This window comes from Chelonoidis abingdonii, chromosome 8, assembly GCF_003597395.2.
Source record: "Chelonoidis abingdonii isolate Lonesome George chromosome 8, CheloAbing_2.0, whole genome shotgun sequence".
In the NCBI taxonomy this organism is placed as follows: Eukaryota; Metazoa; Chordata; order Testudines; family Testudinidae; genus Chelonoidis; species Chelonoidis abingdonii.
The window spans coordinates 22009245-22030209 of record NC_133776.1 but is presented as its reverse complement, the minus strand read 5'-3'; the positions used below and the strand labels follow the sequence as shown (position 1 = coordinate 22030209).

The 20965-nt window shown below is 39.9% G+C and overlaps 1 protein-coding gene across 1 annotated transcript in view; it reads right to left on the bottom strand.

Annotated features, from left to right (window-relative positions):
* Positions 1-8020: 8020 nt before the first annotated feature.
* NMD3 (NMD3 ribosome export adaptor) overlaps positions 8021-20965 on the bottom strand; it is an 18252-nt gene continuing 5307 nt past the window's right edge. Inside the window, exons 7-16 of the mRNA XM_032778163.2 lie at positions 18072-18162; positions 17764-17842; positions 17301-17397; positions 15512-15629; positions 14471-14616; positions 13431-13543; positions 11255-11327; positions 10487-10593; positions 8998-9068; positions 8021-8645 (exon numbers count right to left, since the gene is read on the bottom strand). Of these exons, the coding sequence (XP_032634054.1) occupies positions 8512-8645; positions 8998-9068; positions 10487-10593; positions 11255-11327; positions 13431-13543; positions 14471-14616; positions 15512-15629; positions 17301-17397; positions 17764-17842; positions 18072-18162 (1029 nt within the window). The 3' untranslated portion in view covers positions 8021-8511. The remainder of the gene's footprint in view (positions 8646-8997; positions 9069-10486; positions 10594-11254; positions 11328-13430; positions 13544-14470; positions 14617-15511; positions 15630-17300; positions 17398-17763; positions 17843-18071; positions 18163-20965) is intronic.

Genomic DNA, 20965 nt, shown 5'->3' with positions numbered 1-20965 from the left:
AATTTCTTGTTTATGACATTTCTGAGCGACAGTGGCCAGAAGATAAGGACCCATCAGTAAAACATTCACATTCTCATGGATTTGTTTGCACATACCTGTGGCTCATATTGTTGCACTGATTTCCCTTGAAAACTGATGTTGCCCAAATGGGTTTGATCTCTGGGGCTCATTTGTGAGCAACACATTGTGAGCACTACTCCTTGAGCCTAGGGACCTGAAATTTGAATCTTGCCCTGAGGGGAGTGGCATGCTATTCACATTAATGCTCTCAACCTGCTTTTGTTGGTGTCTGGGGTACATTGGGATTACTTTTGGAAATGTGAGTGGTGTGTACAATTTTGAAGATGTTCAGCACACCACACATGTATTTTAATGCCATCTACTTGTCTGCCCAAGATGAACCAGAGACAGTGTAGGGAACAGAACTGTGTCCAGGATATGAAGCCTGGTATGGGGATGAGAGTGCAGGCTCATGTGACAGGAACTAGCTGTGACTCTGAAAATGATACTAGACAGTATCATTGGCACAAGAGTCTTGGCAAGGGCAAATCAGTTCCATTGCTGAACTCCTGCTGGGCAGAACTAGGAAGGACAGAATGGATCTATGTTCAGTGCACAAGGATTGGGGATGAAAACACCCACTGAGATCAATGGAGCAGTTCATCCCTCTCAATGCTATTGTTTTATTTCTATGGGGTGTTCTCATTCCAGTGAGACCTGAGATGAAGGGGCCACCTCTCATCTCTGTGTGCAGAGCTCCATCACCCTGTTCTAGTACACCGAGTGGATTTCCCATCAGTTAGCAAATGAGATGTGCCCAGGAAGCCCATTGTACCACTCTCATAAATGCCTTTTGATCTCCATGCTCTGAAAAGGAACAAGGCAGTCTTAGGCAACCTTAATTCTTCATTAACAACGTGTTTTGAAGTGACTTACCCTGAGTGTGACATTTGTGAAGGAAAAGTTTGAAGGGCTTAAAACACTTTTCAGGGAGTGCTTTCTGCACTGCCAGGGACATACCGGCTTTAACTCTGTCTCACATGAATGTGAATTCATCTGTACATATAAACCTGATTAGAAGGAGAACCCAAATAGCTCTGAGATTGAATAAGAAGCATGAATCTACAAATTTAATTAAAACCTCTTTCCATGACATGCAGGCTCCATGTGTTTGTTTAATCTAGACACTGAACACTTTTAAAACTGATTCCCTAATGCACTTCGATCCTCTGCACTTTTGGGGCATTTCCTCAGCCAGTGTAAAGCTGAGCCAGGGTAAATTGTCAGAACTTTATTAAAGTCAATGCACCCATGACAGTTTACACCATCTGAGGACCTTTACCCTATCTAATAGCTTTGTTTACAAGACTGAATATTCGAAGTTCCATAAAGGACCCTTCCTCTCTTACCTAATCCATAGACTTTTATACCGTGCTTATCATCATGAGAACCTTAAAAGTTTCTAAAATTATTTTTATTAGTAACTTCTATTACTTACTTTTTCTCTCCTACATTGAGATGTTTATGATGCTGATGAACATGGGAAACCTAAGTTAAATAAGTGAGATTTGCAAATAGTTTTGAAGATACTGAGAGTCGTCATTATAGGATGGATGTGTTCTGGAGTGAGTTGCACAGCTGTATCCAGCTGCCAAGAAAACTCTGCAACTCATGTTCATGAATTTTATCCTTCTTGTTAACAATTCCATGGCTGGCATGAGTGGCCTTTGCCGTGTAGACAGAGAGGTTTTGAATCCCGAACCTCCCTCCCGCCTGAACTTAAGTGCCTAAGTCCCTTTGAGGGGCAGATTGAATGACCCCTCTCATCAGCAGTTCCTGGGTGCTTAACTCAGGGCTGTGAATTCCACCAGGTTGCAAGGTGCCTAACGGTTAGATACTGGAACACCTATGTCCCTTTGTGGATCTAGTCTTACATCTGTAAACAAGAAGTATGGTCTAATGGATTGATCAGCGCCTGGAAGTAAAGAGTTCTACTCCCGGCCCTGCCACAAATCTTAGGCGCCCAATTTTGAAAATGTTGGCTTTAACCAATCGGGGTCTCAGTTTCCCCATCTGTTAAATGAGAGTAAGAATACATACCTTACAGGAGCATTGTGATGCTTATTCAGTCTGTCTTGGTAAAGTGATTCAAGTGCCTCATGTACAAGGTGCTAGATAAATGTGGAAATTAATTATTATAATTTTAGTTTTAAATCCACTGGAAATCCCACCCTAAATAACAGGGGCAGGGTTTTGAAATATGTTCTCTGGCATGTCCTGCTACCTGGCCCAGAGGCTGTTTGTTCCACTCTCCAGCAATGCAGTATGATGTTTAATTATCACAGGATATTATTGATGGCTGGAGCTTTAAGACAAAGTCCCTTTAGAATTGAAGTCATCACCTGTAAACCTAAACAGAACTGGTTTGGTCTCCAGAAAAGGATCAGTGCAAACTGAACTAGACTAATTTCTCTGAGTGGTCAGTACGTACTCTTGTGATTTAAGGGCAGAGCAGTTGTGGCAGGGAAAGTGGCCCTTGTGCTCTTGTTGATCAGATTTCTATCGATGCCATGTACAGTAGGGAATACTGACTTCAGGTGGCCTATTAAATTTAATTACAGGGATGCCTCTCATTAATTTCCCCTCTCCACTTCTCTTGGTTAAAAATGTCAATGAAACAGAGCTGCTGCCAACTAACTGCCCTGGCTAATGTATTTTGACTGATTGTGCCTTTCAAGTACAGCACTCAGCCTTTCAAGCAAAATATACACAGTGCATTTATTTACATGTTGTAACTGCAATACTCCACTCTCTAGCACAGGCTTTTTTAGTTACAAAAAGGAGCTTATATAAGCTTGATAACTTGTGTCTCTCGCCAACAGAAGTTGGTCTGATAAAAGATATCTTACCCATCTTGTGGGCAGCTGCAAGCCGTTTTAAGCCAGCCCATGGCCACACCATGCAGCTTGGCCTGGCTCTGGCTGGGGAGCTGGGTGGGGGACCTCACCACCAGGCTCGGACCTACTCCCCTGGCTGGGGCACTGGGTCAGGGGGCTGGACCATGCTGCTCAGCCTGGCTTTGGCACTCCAGCTAGGGTGCTGGGTCAGAGCCACACCACGTGGCTTGGCCCCATTCCAACATTTCAGCTGGGGCACAGGGTCAGGATGTCTGTCCTTTACTAACAAAACTTAACCCTGCGGAGAAATAAGTCACTATGAACAAAATACAAATTTAGGGAGTTAGATTTAGGCTGCTTTTTCTACTTATAATAATAGGAAATACACCAATCTCCTAGAACTGGAAGGGACCTTGAAGGTCATTGAGTCCAGCCCCCTGCCTTTACTAGCAGGACCATTTTTTGCCCCAGATCCCTAAATGGCCCCCTCAAGGATTAAACTCACAGCCCTGGGTTTAGCAGGCCAATGCTCAAACCACTGAGCTATCCCTCCCACCCCAATTATTTGTGAGCAATTCTAGTAGTTCATTGGCAAACTACAGCAAAATGTGATTGCTATGAAAAATCTCTTTGCTGGGAGAAAGTAATTAGGATAAGGCAAGGCTGGAATTTGATAGGAAGCTATAGTCAGTTTCCCATTGTAAGAGTTTTATTTTTGAATGAACAACCCTGTGGCTGTTTCAAAGACAGAGGCTCTCCTGTGCTGACATGGAATCTCTTCCACTGGTTACACTTTATTCTTTTTAAAAACTACCTTCCTTTTGAAGTATTTTGTTTCTAGTCTCACTACAAGAATTTCACTTTCAAGGCCCTTTATAAGCCATCAGTGCCCTACCTACTGCCTCTCATTCACTGAGATATCAGTTCCTGCCTCTGATCTGCCAATGTTGCCTGCTTCCATTACTCTTTGCTGTGATACCTACAAAAAACTGGACAATGGGTTGGTTATTGGTGTGCTGAGACCTTTGCTTAATACTATCTCATTGTTTCTTTGTACTCCCCCATCCATCTGTCTTAGCTATTGGTTGTCTCTAGTGTCATACATAGTTTGGAAGCTCTTTGTAGCAAGGACATCTTTTTGTTGTGTGTTTGTACATAACTTACCAGAGCAGCAGGCCCTGGACAATGAATAGGGCTCCCAGAAGCTATGATAATACAAATGAGTTAAAAGTATATTTCAAAGGCTGGACATCATGTAGCCATTTTGGACAGGCCTAGTTTATTCACAATATATTGGCTATGTCATTATTTTGTGTTTATACTGTGGTAGTACATGTTGGTCCCTCTATTCTAGGCACTGTATAAATGCATATGAAAACACTATTTATGCCTCAAAGAGCTTAAGATAAATTTTCCTTTGACTCCAATTTAGGATTCATCCAAATCAGTACTCAGGCAAATCTTTGTGATTAACAACTTTAAATTGACTTCTGTGTAATGTATGGAGCGGAGGGGGGCTTGCTTGGTAAGCTGTATCTCTGCTTCTACAAATGTGTATTTTTAAAAGTAGCTCTGGAATCAATTAACATATAAAAAGGTCATGCAGGTTGCAGTGTAGGCAGTAAATGACAGTCCCTTATCTGGTGCAAATTAAGTACCTGTTATCAGATTACCAGCCACTATTAGTGTAATCAAGAAGGGTACACGTAAAGCAACAGCCAATGAAGCATCTACTGAACCTCTTTTGAATGCTAAAGGGAAACTGTCAAGGCTGGAGGGTCTAAAATTAGACTAGCTTTGATTGATTTCAAACAGGCACAATACACTGCCAGTCTGCTTGGCCTGCCAGCTGTTCTTGTGAAGGTTACCAGCTGCCAGACAAATGCACAAACAGCCAGCAGGAATCTTGTGTTTATTTTTATTTATCTAGCACGTTCAGAGTGAATGGCACTTTCTGGATATGACCCTTGGTCAGAGCTGGTTACAATCTAATTTAGGCTGATAAGCAGAAATGGTAGTAAGCTACAGGAAGGAGGGGAAACAGAAAGCTGCTGTTTGGAGAGCACTAGTCTCACAACACTTGGGTTATTTCATTTTGCGGTTTTTGGGGATAGGTTTCTTGAATGGGCATTTCTGGTACATTTACAGGATGATTCAGCATATGGGAGCAGCTAGTGATAGCTGAGGAAGAAAAATTTCAGCAGGAGAAGGAAGGGGGCTGGCCCAGGAGCTGGTGTGTGGCCTAGCTGAAAAGTTGGGATAACTTTTTAGCACAACTCTCCTACATTTCTCAACAGCCAGAATCATGCATTTAAAAGTTAACTTTTAGGGAAGGTTTGATTTGTGTATATAAGGTCATTTTAACATGCAAGTACAACATATTGCAGGCCTGGATAATATTCCCTATCCAGACAGATGATTTAATGTTCTAAATTAAAGTTTTCCAGAGAAAATGTCCATACTAAATTGCAGCTTAAAGGAATTTTTATGACCAAGTTTATTCACGCTACCCTCATTCCTACTCCTGCTGGCAGGAGTAGCTACAATACACTATGTATTATAAAAATCCATGTTTATTACAGTGAAGATTCACTTTGACACAGCTGAATTCTCATAAAAAATGTTTTTTTAAAAGCTTTGCTTTTATTTTCTATATTGGAGCTGAACTACTGATCTGGCATAAAGGGTAAACTTAAGCCAGATCTCAGTTTCAGAGTGGTTTTTTTTACTGCTATTGGATGTAGTGAAAACTTTAACAAGTTCCTGAGAGAGGAGCTCACTGTGACACAAATACACAATGATATGTAACCATCTCTAAGAACAGCATTTATACAAAATGCCAAGAAGGGGCCTAAAGTGCAGCTAAATAAAAATGCCTACCAAATCTGCATCTTTCTATACAAAAGAGAATACTGCACTGTATGGTCTTTTTAAAAGCACGTTATGGGACTCGGGTTTGTAGACTCAGTATTTCCAAGCTCATGCTTGAGCATCCACACTGTTTTGTAAACCTGTGCTTCCGCCTGTGCTGTGTCCATAGTGCACTATGCTGACCTGAGCCATGGTGTTTCTGGAGGCACATCTGCCAGGGTTCCTAGCACCCGTGTTAAATATAGCCACTCCAGGGCATGGTTCATAGTGGATTTTGGGAGAATTTGTCTGTCCAGCCTGTGTGAATTGGCTAGAAGTGGTAGGGTGAGTGGGAGGCAGGCTTGCTCTTCAGTCTCCACCCCATGGCCTTCCCTCCCCTTGTGTGGTTAGGCTACGGTAGATGATAGTCTGTGGGTGGGTGGCTAGTGCCCCTGCACTGGGCAAGGAGGGCATTTTTTTTAATTAAAAGAACCCAGAAGTCACAGTAAACAGAACTGTAACTCTTACTAAGTTTAGTGACTGCTCCATGATTTTTGATTAAAAAAATGTAACAGATTACAGCCCAAGCCCTGGCTTCTGAACCTGACTGCAACAGGCCTGGGAAAAGGAAGTTTAGCTACCTGTAAGATGTTGGTTGAATGTGCATTTGGCAGACTGAAATGCTGTTGGCTGGGCCTTCAGACCTGTTTGGATACCAGGGTTATCAATGCTATGTGTTGTTGTGGCCTGTGGCTTTCTGTACATCTGAGAGGACAAAGGAGAAACTGTCAATCAAGAGTAGATTCAAGGAACTCCTGGATTTCCAAACTGGCATGCACAGCCAGAAAGTGTACCTGTCATAACTGGGGCTGCATCCCCATCCACAGCAAAAATGATGGATGCTTTGTGCACTCATGTAACAGGCTTATGTGATCCCATGCAGGAGGAGGAGGGAAGCAGTATTTGTAAGTGAGCTGTCGCACAGGACAGGGGCTTGAAGTGTAAACTGAATTATAGGATTAAATATAGGAATTCTTGCTCACATGGCAGTGTCTAGCCTCCCGTCAGGGACGTTTTAAATCTTCCCTTCAATCCCAGAGAAGCTATCAAAGTTGAGGGTCTTCATGACAAACTATTACCTAAGCTTGACAGGGGTACGCTTTAGTTGGACCTCAGTCCTGCCTGTCTGTGTTTCAATCTTGTACATTATCACAAAAACAGATGTAGGAAGGAACAGTCCACACCTCCCTAAATCCAATTCCTATGCTATGTATGATTCCGTTGGAGACTATTCACTATTGAATTGACCCTATACATTAAATTTTCCTCTAATTTTCTACCTCGTTTAAATTTTACACTGTGAAGCAAGAGTTTATTCTTTACTTCACCTTCTAGTTATCATGCATCGTTTTAGAAGAGTTAAAAATATAGTGGCGAGACTGATTTTGCTACACTGTATAGGTTTATCCTTTCTATACAATAAAATTATAGATGTGCCAAACCTGAAAGCTCTCATGCAATTCAGTAAAGCTTCTATTCCACCAACCCTTCTGCAGTAAAACAAAAAACTGAACGATGTCAATATTTAATATTCTGTTATACCAAAATGAATGCACATTTTGACCGTGCCCTCTTTGCTGTTAAAAAACTTAATTAAGCAAGTAACAGTTGACAGGGACATTTTGTTAATATATTCAGTTATTTGCTAATAAGAAGTGTTCAGAATTCTAACAGTTTCAAATGTAAGATTCACAATTGGAAATATTTATTCATGTTAAATTAACCCACTAATACTGGCATTTAGGATAGTGCAGTATATCCCACAATGAGCAAGGGTGGCCATGCTGTACTGGCAATTGACATGGGCCCCGTCTAGACTACGCGCGAAAATCTATTTTAGATACGCAATTTCAGCTACGAGAATAGCGTAGCTGAAATAGAATATCTAAAATCGATTTACTCACCCGTCTTCACCATGCGGGATCGATGTGCGCGGCTCGCCATGTCGAATCTGGAACTCCGTTTGTTTTGGTGGAGTTCCGGAATCGATCTAAGCGCGCTCTGGGTTCGATATATCCTGTCTAGACCAGACGCGATATATCGAACCCCGAGCAATCGATTTTAACGCGCCGAAACGGCACGTAGTGTAGACGTAGCCTTACATATTATTTTTACATAAGGATTTTATGCACACACTTGTATGTATAGCTTCTTTACTAGAGGAACAAACTATGTACTTGTATTTACTAGAAATGCTGAATAAATTCATATCACAGTATCTTCCATTCAAAGACCTTCAAGCACTTTCCCAGCAAATCTAGCTTAACTCCTCTCCTGTGAAGAAGATTAACGTCTCTTTTACAGGAGAGGAAGCTACAGAAAGTCTGGCAGTATCAGGAACAGATGCTTTTGACTCCTCATTTTGCATCTGAACCACATGACAATCCTGTGGAATACACCTGCAGTTTCAGCTTGCACTCACATTGCAGAAGTCATAGGGAGCAAGCTGCAGGAGAATGTGTGAAAAAATGTGCAGGCCTCATGTTGCGACACCTTCAGTTGTTTGATTTTACTAAATCTGATCCTCATCAGCAGTTTGTATAGCACACAAACTTATTTATGAGTAAAAAGGGTTTACCTGCATAGCCTTTCATATTCACAAGACTACATGAATGTCTACGATTAGTTTAACAGCTCTTTACATTTATTTCTGTGTGGGACAGTTCTTCAAGAGTACACCGATTGCATTTACTAATGCATATTCTTATTGTGTCATCATATCAGAACCCTCCCCACCAGTGGCATCCTGGGAGATATGGAGATCCTCTAGCATCTCAGCCAGACTGATTCGTGGAGCACCTTCATCATCTGTATCACTTTCCACTGGAATTTTTGAATCTAAAAAACCAAATAAGGAAATAATAGCTCCAAGAAATTTCATAGCTTAAAGCTAGTACATCAATAATAGACCCTGTCACTTTCATATTATAGACCAAAATCCTTCCCACAACAGTATTTTTTCCAAATTAGACTTTCATTCCAATCCTACCTTTGTTGCAAATACAAAACATAAGCACAGAGTAATCAAAGGCTGTAAACTATCTATTGACATTATGACCTCAAGTAATATGCATTCTTCCAAGTGTATGTCACTTTACCCTGAGCATTCAAATCCTCTGAATTACCAGAAGCTAAATAAAATCTGAAGTCACAAGTGTTATGCACAGTTACATGGTTCAGGAAAATTTACCTTTATAAATATTGACATTCCTTCTAATTGCCTCATCTTCTTCAAGATCTTCAAGGAAGTCCTGGTACTGCCTAAAATGCAACAAACTCAATTGACTACATTAACTCTTCCTTTAGAATTATGCAAACTCTGGAAGGCTAGCAGCCCAGTGGAATCCAAACTGAGTCATGCCAGATAACTAGTTAGGGCCAGTCCTAGAGGTGAAACTCTACTGCAGGTAAAAACCCCAATGGGGATGGGCAGGGAGAGACTTACTCAGAAAACTTCATGAGAGTTAACAAGTGCTCTTGTTTTATTATATACTGAGAATACTTACATTTTGTAGAAGTTGCAGCTATGTGCTTTAAGTACAGATTAAAAAAACTCGAGGAGCTGCTTATATTTCTATGGGTCCTGTGGGGACCAGCGAACAAGTGGCAGATCCTTAGCTCCATCCCCCAAATCCCAAGTTGCCCAAATGTGTTCAAAAACAGACACAAAACTAGGGTTAGGGGAGAAGGGTAGGCATGGACCCACTGACCACAGCCCTTCTTTTTGCATGGGTTTAAGACACCTATATTATGTCTCGGGCATGCTGTCAGCACTTAAATAATAACTGCTCTACATCTCACTTCTTTGCTTCCCGTAAGGCCCATGAAGTGTAGGGAAGCACTGCACACCAAGAAATGATTACAGGATTTGGTCCCTCAGACACACACTTTTATAACCTCCCCTTCTTTGTAATTTAGTCTTTGTATAGTTGATATTTATAGTATGCCACTAATATTCTGTAGCTTTTACATTCCAATTTCACTCTGATCTTTTGCTTCCATTTTCCAGTCAGTTAGGCAGTAGTCAGTCAGCTGTCATATATAATTTGTTACTGAACACACCAATGACAAATGTTTTCTCTCCCTTGCAGAGGTCTCTTCAGCCAGCTTAATGTATAATTGGTTGTCCCACAGACATGTGGTCTGTGATTCCACTCACTAACAATTCCAACTTTTTTTTAATTTTTTTTATTTTATTAATATATCTATCTTTGTAGTCAATGCTTATACTGTGTAATCTTTAAGGGCTGTAAGATTGTGGGCAAAATTCATGAAAGTTTTACTATATTGTCTCATATCAATCTCCCCTGCAATTTCACAAAGCAGTCAAAAGTGGGATGAGATTTCACTCTAAGCACTCAGGGCTAAATTGTGTCTTTAAGGCACTCCCTGCAGTAGGGAGCAGTGAAGAGGTATACCTATCCCTAGAATGCAGGGAGACCAGACCTGCTAAGCCATCCTCTGAGATGGTAAGCATGCACTCCCCCTTATGGAGTGCCAGTTGTACCTGCCTGCGTGGAAGAAGGAGGAGTGGTGTCTCCACTTATTCTGGATACCCTTTAGACCGGATAATGGTACTAAATCTAGTTTGCGCTCAGGAGAGATTGAGAAATGCTACCCATTACTGGACCCTGCACAGATGGATCGAGGGGAAAAAGGTTACTGAGCAGAAACCAAACCTTTCATCATCTGTATCCATGCCTTCTCTGTCCCTATCAAGCTCTTTCAGTTTCCAGTTTCTACGACGCTGGCGTTTAATGCGGTCATAACTCTTCTTTATTAATACCTACATAGAAGATATCATTTTAGACTAACTTCCAGAAAAACATTAACATTCTTTGGCTCTATGAACCAAGGAACTGTACTGCATTGTGGATTCTGCAATATTATAATTGGTCACAAGAGGGCAGCAAGGGAAAGCTGTAACTCAGCTGTGAATAAAGGATTGAGTCAGGCACCTCATTGAGCCTGAATAGTGAAGTTCTTACTCTATATAGTGCTTGTCATACAAAGGGCTCCCAAAGTCCTTTCCAAGCTATATATGTGTATGGGAGGAACAGTACAGCGTTTGCACAGCACAGATAGGACACAATAGTTTAGGGCAGGAAATGGATACTACAGATCCAGAAGAGCAGAAGGGATAATTGTGATCATCTAATTTAACTTTCTGCATAACACAGGCCACAGGACTTCCTTGAATTAATTCCTATTTGAGCTAGTGCACATCTTTCAGAAAGCAAGCTGATCAAAACATCAGGGAAAATCTAAACAGCAAGAATATAATTTCCAAAACTGGAATTTGACCAGGATGCTGGTGCTAATACCTCGTTTCCCTGGATTTATAGGCTAGGACTACAACATATATATTTTATAGACCATAACGTACTCATCTTCAATAATCACAAGAAACAAACTTCTCTACAAGAAAGAAGACTCTGGGACCTTACCACATCAGGAACATTGTGTGGGTTCATCTTATTTGCAAATTCGTCATTGAGGTTACAGTTGGCCAAGTCAAATCTAAAAGGAAGATATTTACAACACACTTAATAGCTTGAACATTTAACCTTTCATGTTTTATACTTCCAAGAAGAAACATAATATAATTACGATTTTACAGTTCGTACAAAAGAGACAATACTTCCAGAAAGAAGTAATGATACACAACAGGGAAGAAAATCCATGCTACTAAACATCCTTGATAAACAAGTTAAACTCTTTACATTCTAAGATACATCTCACACACACACACAGATCAAGTACATGACACGCTATCAAGCTGCAGAGCATAGCCTTCAACCTGTTGTCTCCATCCCCTCTCGACTTCTGACATACTCCAACATACTTGGTCTTTGAACAAGTCAGTACCATGGCAACTTAACCTGCCTCCCCTGGCCCCAAGTCTCCCCATGTATAAGCAGTGTGTTTGTCATATGAGCATTCTATACACTCATTCATTTGACTCTGACTGCTAGCTGACTGACCCCATTCCAATCTGCTTCTGTCCCTCCATGCCATAGAGACTTCTCTCATTAAGGTCACCAATGACCTCTTTCTGGCCATGTCTAAGGGCCTCTTCTCCACCCTCATATTTTCTGTCACTTCTAATTTCAAAATTAGAACAGTTTACAATTCAGTTGGTAAAGCATGAGCCTGAGCTGAATCCAGATCAGCTTCCCACAGATGTGCTAGCTTTTCAGCTTTAATCATAGCAAAAAGTGGAAAAACAGTAATTAGATACAATTCTGAACATGCACAGGCAGCAGTACTGGGTCAAAAGGTGCCTTTTTACAAGTTTTGGTTTAGACCAGGGCTTCTCAAACTTCATTGCCCCGCGATCCCTGTGTGACAACAAAAATTACTACACGACCCCAGGAGAGGGAACCAAAGCCTGAGCCCTGCCACTCCAAGTGGGTGGGCGGAAGCTGAAGCCCAAGGCTTCCGCCCCTGGCAGGGGGCCTGTAACCTGAACCCTGCCATCCAGGGCTGAAGTAAGTCCGAGCCCTGCCACTCAGGGCTCAGGCTTTGGCCCTGGGCCTCAGCAAGTCTAATGCCAGCCCTGGCGAGCCCATTAAAACGTGATTGCAACCCACACTGGGGTCCTGATCCACAGTTTGAGAACCACTGGTTTAAATGGACACTTTAAAAACAGAAGCCACCTCTCTTCTCCTGCCAACCCAAAACCCTTTTCCACAATGACAGTGTCAAGGTTTTTTCCCCCACTTTGAACTTTAGAGTATAACAAGTGGGGACCTGCATGAACACTTCTAAGCTTAATTACTAGCTTAAATTTGGTACGCTGCCACCAGCCAGAATTTAGTGTCTGGCACACTTTCTGTTCCCCTAAAACCTTCCCTGGGGAACACAGATCCAAACTCCTTGGATCTTAAAACAAGGAGGAATTAACCATCCCCCCTCCTTTCCCCCCACCAATCCCCGGTGAGTTCAGACCCAATCCCTTGGATCTTAAAACAAGGAAAAAAAAATCAATCAGGTTCTTAAAAAGAAAGCTTTTAATTAAAGAAAGAAAAGGTAAAAATTATCTCTGTAAAATCAGGATGGAAAATGCTTTACAGGGTACTCAGATTCATATAGACYAGAGGGACCCCCCACCACTCCCAGCCTTASATTCAAARTTACAGCAAACAGARGTAAAAATCCTTCCAGCAAAAAGAMACMTTTACAAGTTGAGAAAACAAACATAAGACTAATCTGCCTTGCCTGACTATTACTTACAATTTTGAAACATGAGAGACTGATTCAGAAAGATTTGGAGAGCCTGGAATGATGTCCCATCCCTCTCAGTCCCAAGAGTGAACAATGAACAAAACAAAAAACACAAACAAAGAGTTCCCTCCACCAAGATTTGAAAGTATCTTGTCCCACTATTGGTCCTCTGGTCAGGTGTCAGCCAGGTTTACTGAGCTTCTTAACCCTTTACAGGTAAAAGAGACATTAACCCTTAACCATTTGTTTATGACAGACAGAATTACAAGATCTTTCCTGTCCCACAGGCCCTGTAACTTTGAGGTCAGTGTTACAGGAAGTTGAGATTTTATTAACCTGCAGGATCTGTCTCCGGCAATCAAATATTGATTGAAAATAGCAAATATCAATACAAACCCCAAGACTAGGTCTCCAGGATTTAGAAGGTGCCCCAAGTGAGTGCGGCAGAAATACTGATTATCTGTATTCATCTCTGAGGTTTTCTGTACCCAGGCTTCAGCAAGAGTGTGCTTGAGAAATGGAAATAAACACAGTTTTGTAATGAGATGCAGATACTTTCATTTGCTGCTGCACAATTAAAACACTTCTGTTGCTGTACTATGTATCATTTGATATTGCATCAGTAATAATACTGGCTTTTTCTGTATCCAACTTTATTTCCATTTTCTTATCGTTAATGATTGCCTTTTTACTGAAGACAAACAAATGGAAACAATGGGAAATTTTCACAGATCCCATTTAGATTTCCTCCTATAAATATGATCACAAAGATTGTTTTTACTTTGTTACGTATCACAGAGTTTTTGGAACAAGCAATATTGTTTGCTAAGGAAATATAACAACTTAGAGCAGCAAACCAAAGGTTAGCCGTTGTTACATAGAAGTCTAAGTAGGACAAAAGTGCCAAGCCACAGTCCTGTGTTATTAAGAAACAACAACTGCTACAAGATATGTAATAAACTAGTAAGAGGTGAATGGACTTCTGAACACCAGTCCCTAGTACTAGATTGACCGAGGCAATCAGGTGGAATACTTGTCAAGATATTTGTCAAATATGGTTCATTTAGTTATACATAATCTTAGCTGGTATCCACAATCCTCTAAGTGTTGGAATGCATAAAATGCTTCATTACTAAATTTTGACTTAAAATATTAATCTAAGAATAAGAAGCTTATAACAAAGTCAAATTTTAAACTTCATTTTGAAGCAAAATAATTTTTGAAAAGGGAATTCATGTGATGTGTACGCAATTCCCAATGAATGAGAATAATGTATTGCACTTTTCTTAGGGGAGGGCTTCACTAGCTAACAGAAAATTTTTGGATACATTTGGAAAAATGTGCGGTTTGCTTTGTAACTCTGAGTGAGCCAAAACAGAATTCCAGACAAGGAACCAGGTTTCCAAAAGTGTTAAATAAGGCAAATAAACTCTTACTTTGTTTGATCTCATCCCTGCACCTGCATCTTGTTTTCTCTCTTGGACCCTGGTGATATCTATTACAATGAACTCCTCCAACTGCTTTGGATGGAACAAGCTATTGAAAGGGTGACGCCAGTAAGTGTTTCCATCAATGTCAGCAACTGAAAGAGAAAATAGAGACCTTTGTGGGGAAAGGAAAATTGCTTTCAGACTCCACATACAAAATATGCATTACTAAGCCAAAAATCAAGGCAACTGCCAAATGATCGGTTATATTACACTTCAGAGCAGACGCATTGAGGCCAGATGTACACTATAAACTACTGCTGACGTAGCATTGTCAAAATCAGGGTGTGATCTGACAAGAGTCCCTAGTGTAGATGCAGTTATACCAACAAAATTATACTTTTGCCAGCATGCTTATTTTGTTAGGAGGGGAAGGGAAGAGAAGATGGGAATAAGCTACACCAGCACTAGGAATGCTTTGCTGGGAAAATATACTGGTGTTGCTATTCCCGCAAAGTGCTCCTCGTGCAGACCTGGCCTGAGTCACAAGTTAGTTAGCATTCCATATCTCCATCTTAATTCTAAAGGAATATATGTCTATGATAGACTAAGGCCTCGTCTACACTTAAAGTGCTGGCAAAACCCCTAATGTTCTGGTATAAAACTACACCGGCAATATAAAGAACTCAACTATCAGAGTTGGCCAGTAGAGCTATAACAATAAACCCGTTCTAACGTAGACACAGCTTACGTGGCACAGCAAGGTGACAAAAGGAAAGAAACATCCAGATAGCCTCTGCAAGGACCCTGTCTGTAATTCTTTAATTTGTGGTATATTTTGTATACGATAGTAGAGAATTCAGGGGCTAAGAGGTCAATTTCTTAGTTTGCCATTAATTTGTTTGGCAGTGAGAAGACTGATTTAATCTTTCAAAATTAAGGTCTGAAACACAAGATGTGCATCAGGAACAATGCCAACAGAAGAATTACTACTAGACAACAGGATTAACTCTCCAGGGAAAAAATAGTAACTCCCCTCCCCCAACTTACTTTGCAAGGTGTTGGGATCAATGAGGCGGACAGTACTTGTTACTCTGATGCACACACAAATCTGGCTCATATTCCCAAGGCTCTGTGCCAGTTTCGGAGACAGGCATACAACATTGTCCTGTGCAGCAAAAACAAAATTGCGCACATTTGTTTTCTTGCTTAGTTATATTCGATTTTTAGCAAAGTACTAAATTTTTTTTAAAACAAGTCCTTAAACTGAGTTTGACAGCAATCACTATCACTATTCAACACAGATGCTATGAACGAACAATTGAGGGGAAATCTACTACCACAATATTGTGTGGCTGAGAAGTGAGTTTCTAACGTTCCCATGGCAAAACTTTGACACTTGATAAGAAAGTAGCTTTTTAGTTACAGCACAAAGCCATTTTCCCACTCTTCAGTTGAACAAAGGAGGAAGAGATTGTCCATCTGCCTAGTGCATTTTGCACGGTTCTCCTACTTATCAGAAAGTTTTGGCTATTTCTGTAAACTTGAAGAAAGATAAGGTTGTACCATATTCTGATTTCAAGGTTTCTCCAGGGATCATTCTTTACTTTTTCAGGGATTAACATTAAAGTTTTTTCATGGTATAAAGTACTTATAAGAAGCCAGTAGCGCAGGTCTCAGTCTCCTAAATTAATAAAAATGCTCAAAAGGTGGAAAAGATGTTTTACACTAATTAACTATAGTACATATTCAGCGGGGCTCAATTTGTGAGCAGCAACATTTTTCTTAACTACCCAAATAACTAGCCTATACATTTTGGCTACATTTTCAGACAAATTGTCTAAAACACATATCTCAATTATCTACAGATAACCACCCCCATTTTTAATATAAATATTGTAGGAGTACCCAAAAGGGCTAATCAAAATCTCATTAAATCCCCACTGTGCTAGGCTCAGTATAAACAAATACCAAGACTATTCCTACCCAGAAGAGCTTTTCACACTTGGGTGCAGTTGTATTTTTTTCAACTTTCCCAGAAATTTTGCCTATATTTTGCTTCTCCTGCTACTGGACTGAGACAAACCCACATGACACCCTGATGACCATTAGCACTGCTAATGGTCATCTTCATTTCGGTCAAGCAAACTTTCAACATGTAAATCAAAGAAGTGAAAATGAATACATAATGCATGCAAACACAAGGATATGTTTTAAGTGCACTGGAATATGTATTTACTTTAATATTTAAAGGTGTTATTACATAAGTGCTACTATACCAGAACCCTCTCGAAAGCCAGCAAAAAAAGCATTTTTACGTGTTAAGCAATACAGAACAGAGGTGCACTCTGAAGGTTACAGGTAAATCTGCTTTTCAGTGATATGAGCCAAAAACTCAGTTTGGAAGATCTCTCGAAGTGAACAGGGAAATTCTCAAGCCATTATCAAGCGATTGTGCACCAAACTTTTCAGTCAAATTCTACCACGGGATGAAATTTGGCATGTAAATTTTGAGGTGGATTGGTTTTGCTTTTGATGCAATTATACAAATATGTTGCACATTGGGCTTCTAAGTGCTGGTTTCAGCCAGAAGTATGGAGAAACAAGTACTCTACCCCCTTCCAAAATGATTTTGAGCACACTTTTTAAAATACTTTCCAAGCTAATGGAATGTCTGATGAGAGCTTTTTTCACTAAGAATGCATTTATCTTAAAATACCCTTTTAAAAAAAAAAAATTGTGCATCGTGATCAAAAATGTAAATTACAGACATTGTAAGTTCGTAATATTTTATCCCTTAAAAATAAAAAAAAATATTAATAAAATAAAGGGAAGCTACCTTGCATATTGGAACAATCTCCACAGAGAAAGTGCTTTTGTAATTGTAGGCATTGCTATGAATATCATGAGAAATCAAACGCTGGGATGATTTTGATCTAAAAAACATAAGTACAGCTTTAAAGAAGCAAAAACAAGGCATAAGAAATATACGGAAGATAATTCATTCTATCAGCACAAAATATCGTAGTAGAAAAAGACTTGCAAAGATATGGCTTCATATCACAAGAAAACTAGAAATAATGTGGAAAGCAGGACAATGGACAAAAAAAAGAGTTAGTTCCATGATGTCTCAGCTGATGGAAAAATTTGGAGACTTAGATGGGATGAGTCTTTTGTAATTACAACAGAGAACTGCTGGTTCTGCACTTTACATATGATTTTCAAGATAAAGGTTCAACAAAGTAATTTTCCAATAGCTCTTGAAAATCTGAGTTAGAATGTGATAAACTATGGCAAAATACCTGGAAGGAACTGTACACTGAAGAAACTCTACCATCTTCTGGGCATGTTGCTTTGAACCATAATAGAAATCCAGACCATCTTAAAGAAAAGACAGCTACATGAAGAAACCTATTTAAAGTACAATATAGTATTTTTCACCGTAAAACAATGGGCTATATATTCAAGATTAGGCATCTAAATCATTCCTGTAAGTAACCAATGTGCACAAAAATGGAATACTAGTACTTATTTTTCGGGCCTAACACAGACTTCCAAATTCGATTACTTCAGTCATTTTACCTAATTATTGGCAAGCCACTTCACTTACCATGAATCTCTTTGATCCGAAGAGTATTTTGATGAAGCCTGTGTTTTAAAATCAATTGTTCCAAATAGTAGAAAGTCTTTTTGTGCAGAGTCTAAAGTTAAAGAGTCAAATCAAGGTTACGTTATGAAAATTTAACAACCTTCAAGTATTCTGCAAATGCATCAAAAGGGTAACCATTAACATGGAATGATCGACTGAAGCAGAAATAGTAATAATAATGCCTAGTTCTTATATAGGGCTTTTTATCAGATCTTAGAGCACTTTACAAAGGAGGTCAGTATCATTATCCCAAAATTACAAACGAGGAAACTGAATAAGCTTAGACACTGAACAAAGTCTTTATTACAAGAGAACTACTGAAAATTTACCATACATGTACATAAGCAATTGCTCTATTTATGCCTTGCCGTGTTTCTTTTAAACCTCTATTTCTTATTTACTCTTATATCTTGTTTCTGTAATATTTATTTTTCAATAAATTAGATCCTAAACAATTATAAATAACCCATCCTTCTGATTCTAATGGGACTAATTTAACTGATATTAAAAAACCAAAATGATTAAAAACAAACAAAAAAAACTAGCCCCACGAGCTACATGGCACTAAAACTGTAGTATGCACCCATTCTCTTTCTTTTCTCAAGTGGGGAACCTGAATACTGGTAAAAGAAATGGAAATATGGACATATATAAAAACCAAGCTATTAAAAAGTTTAGTTTATCTATCTGATCACCTCAAACACTGCACAGCTTAAAGATTATTGTCTAGGAAGTGTGTTTCCCACCATTTTAGAAGCCAAACAGTTTCAGAAGGATGCAAACTGCCAGCAGGCAGTCTGCTAAGAACCAGATTATTTAGACTGATCAAGTCTTAGGCAGCCCTGTAAGGAATCACAAAAGGAGTGTACAAAACTAAGGGTACGTCTACAATACTTGCAGTTGGGTGTGTGCCTGCCAATCTGGGTAGACATAGACGCTAATATGTGGACAGTTGTGGCACTGGCTAGCTGGCTGAGTACAAGCCCACTCAACCCTCCAGTCCGTACTTGGGTGGCTGGACTGTACTGATGACAAAATATCTACACGGCTAGATTGAGTGGATTTAGCATGTCTGTATACCTGGTTGGAAGACCCAGTTCCAGCTGCAGTGTAGACATACCCATTAGTGTCTGAGCAACAGAATGACTGAAGCTGGTTGTTGATCAAAGCAAAACATTGCGGTAAAACAAAACACTTCCTGCTGCTTTTTCCTAGCAAAAAGTGAAATAGTCACAAATACAGTTAAAAAAATCTGAGAAATTTTTCAAAGTACATTAAGTGTCCTAAACATTATTTTCAAGCAGGAAAAAATCTAAAAAAATTCTTAAAAAATGATATCAGGTCTTATTTTAATAAAGCACATTTTACATTCTTACATTACAAAGTTTTAGAATTTTTACATACGGTAAAGGTGCGTCCTCTAGAGAAGCTCTACATATTGGTAGGATGTAGCAAGACAGCATCATGTTATATTTTCATGTTTAGAAGATTACCTCTGCAACCAAAATGGTTAGAAACCATGTATTTTTAAATAAAAATTAGCGGCTCTCAAGATGACCAGTGAGTTGCAGTGAAGTTTGAGAAAAGCAAAAATTGAAGAATTTGTAACAACCCGTGACAGCATGATGAATAACCTGCCTTAACAATGACATATGAAATGCCCACCAGGAAGGTGCAAAATAAAACATATCAGAAGGTGCAACTTAGATGCTCAGACACTCACTATATCTGAATTAGTTTTAGATTTATAGAAAAAAGATGTAGGTGTTAGCTCACTGTATGACTAGAGTCCAAAAAAGGAAACAAGACGTCAGCTAATGTTAGGAGGAGGCTGGAGAATAAACGAAAATATTTCAGTACCATTATCTTATAGGTGAGGCTGGTAGCATCACTTATTAAAATTGCACAGCACTTCCCACTATAAGACCCTGTTTTTAGCTGCTTATAAATTTCGCTGATTGTTACTGTTTTGGCATGGAAGTTTCAGCCCTGAGTCTGCCTCTGGCTGATATATTTTTATTTTTCAATTTCAGCCAAAAGGGTTCAGTCATTTTTGGAAACAAGGCAAGGGAAAAACTAGTTCTGCAATGTTTAAGTAATTCTGGTGACCTTTTCTTTGAAAAGCTGTCATGGCCCCATACACAAGGCTGGTAACCTTAATTCTGGCATTTCTTAAATACCTGATTGACTTTGCAACTTTAAAAATGTTTCCTGAACATTTTTTGTGCACAATATACTATATATGCATGAGATTGGCTGACCTGGAACAACACTTCCTCAGCTCTCGTCCACTCACGCCCCTTCTCTACCTACGCTACACTGATGACATCTTCATAATCTGGACTCATGAGAAGGAGACTCTGGAAAAATTCCACCACGATTTCAACACTTCCACCCCACCATCAACCTCAGCCTGGACCAATCTACACGGGCGGTCCACTTCCTAGACACCACGGTGCAAATAAGTGACGATCACATTACCACCACCCTATACCGAAAACCTACCGACCGCTATGCCTACCTTCATGCCTCCAGCTTCCATCCCGAGCACATCACATGATCCACTGTCTACAGCCAAGCACTGAGGTACAACCGCATCTGCTCTAACCCCTCAGACAGAGGCCAACACCTACAAAATCTCCATCAAGCATTCTCAAAACTACAATACCCATACAAGGAAATAAGGAAACAGATCAACAGAGCCAGATGTGTACCCAGAAGCCTCCTACTGCAAGACAAACCCCTGGCCACACTTTTTAGCAGGAACCTTAGGTGGCCATTCCTGCAGCAAAAAAACTTCAGGGACTTAGACTTCAAAGAGACAACGCTGGCTTCAAGTTCATTCTGCAATTGGA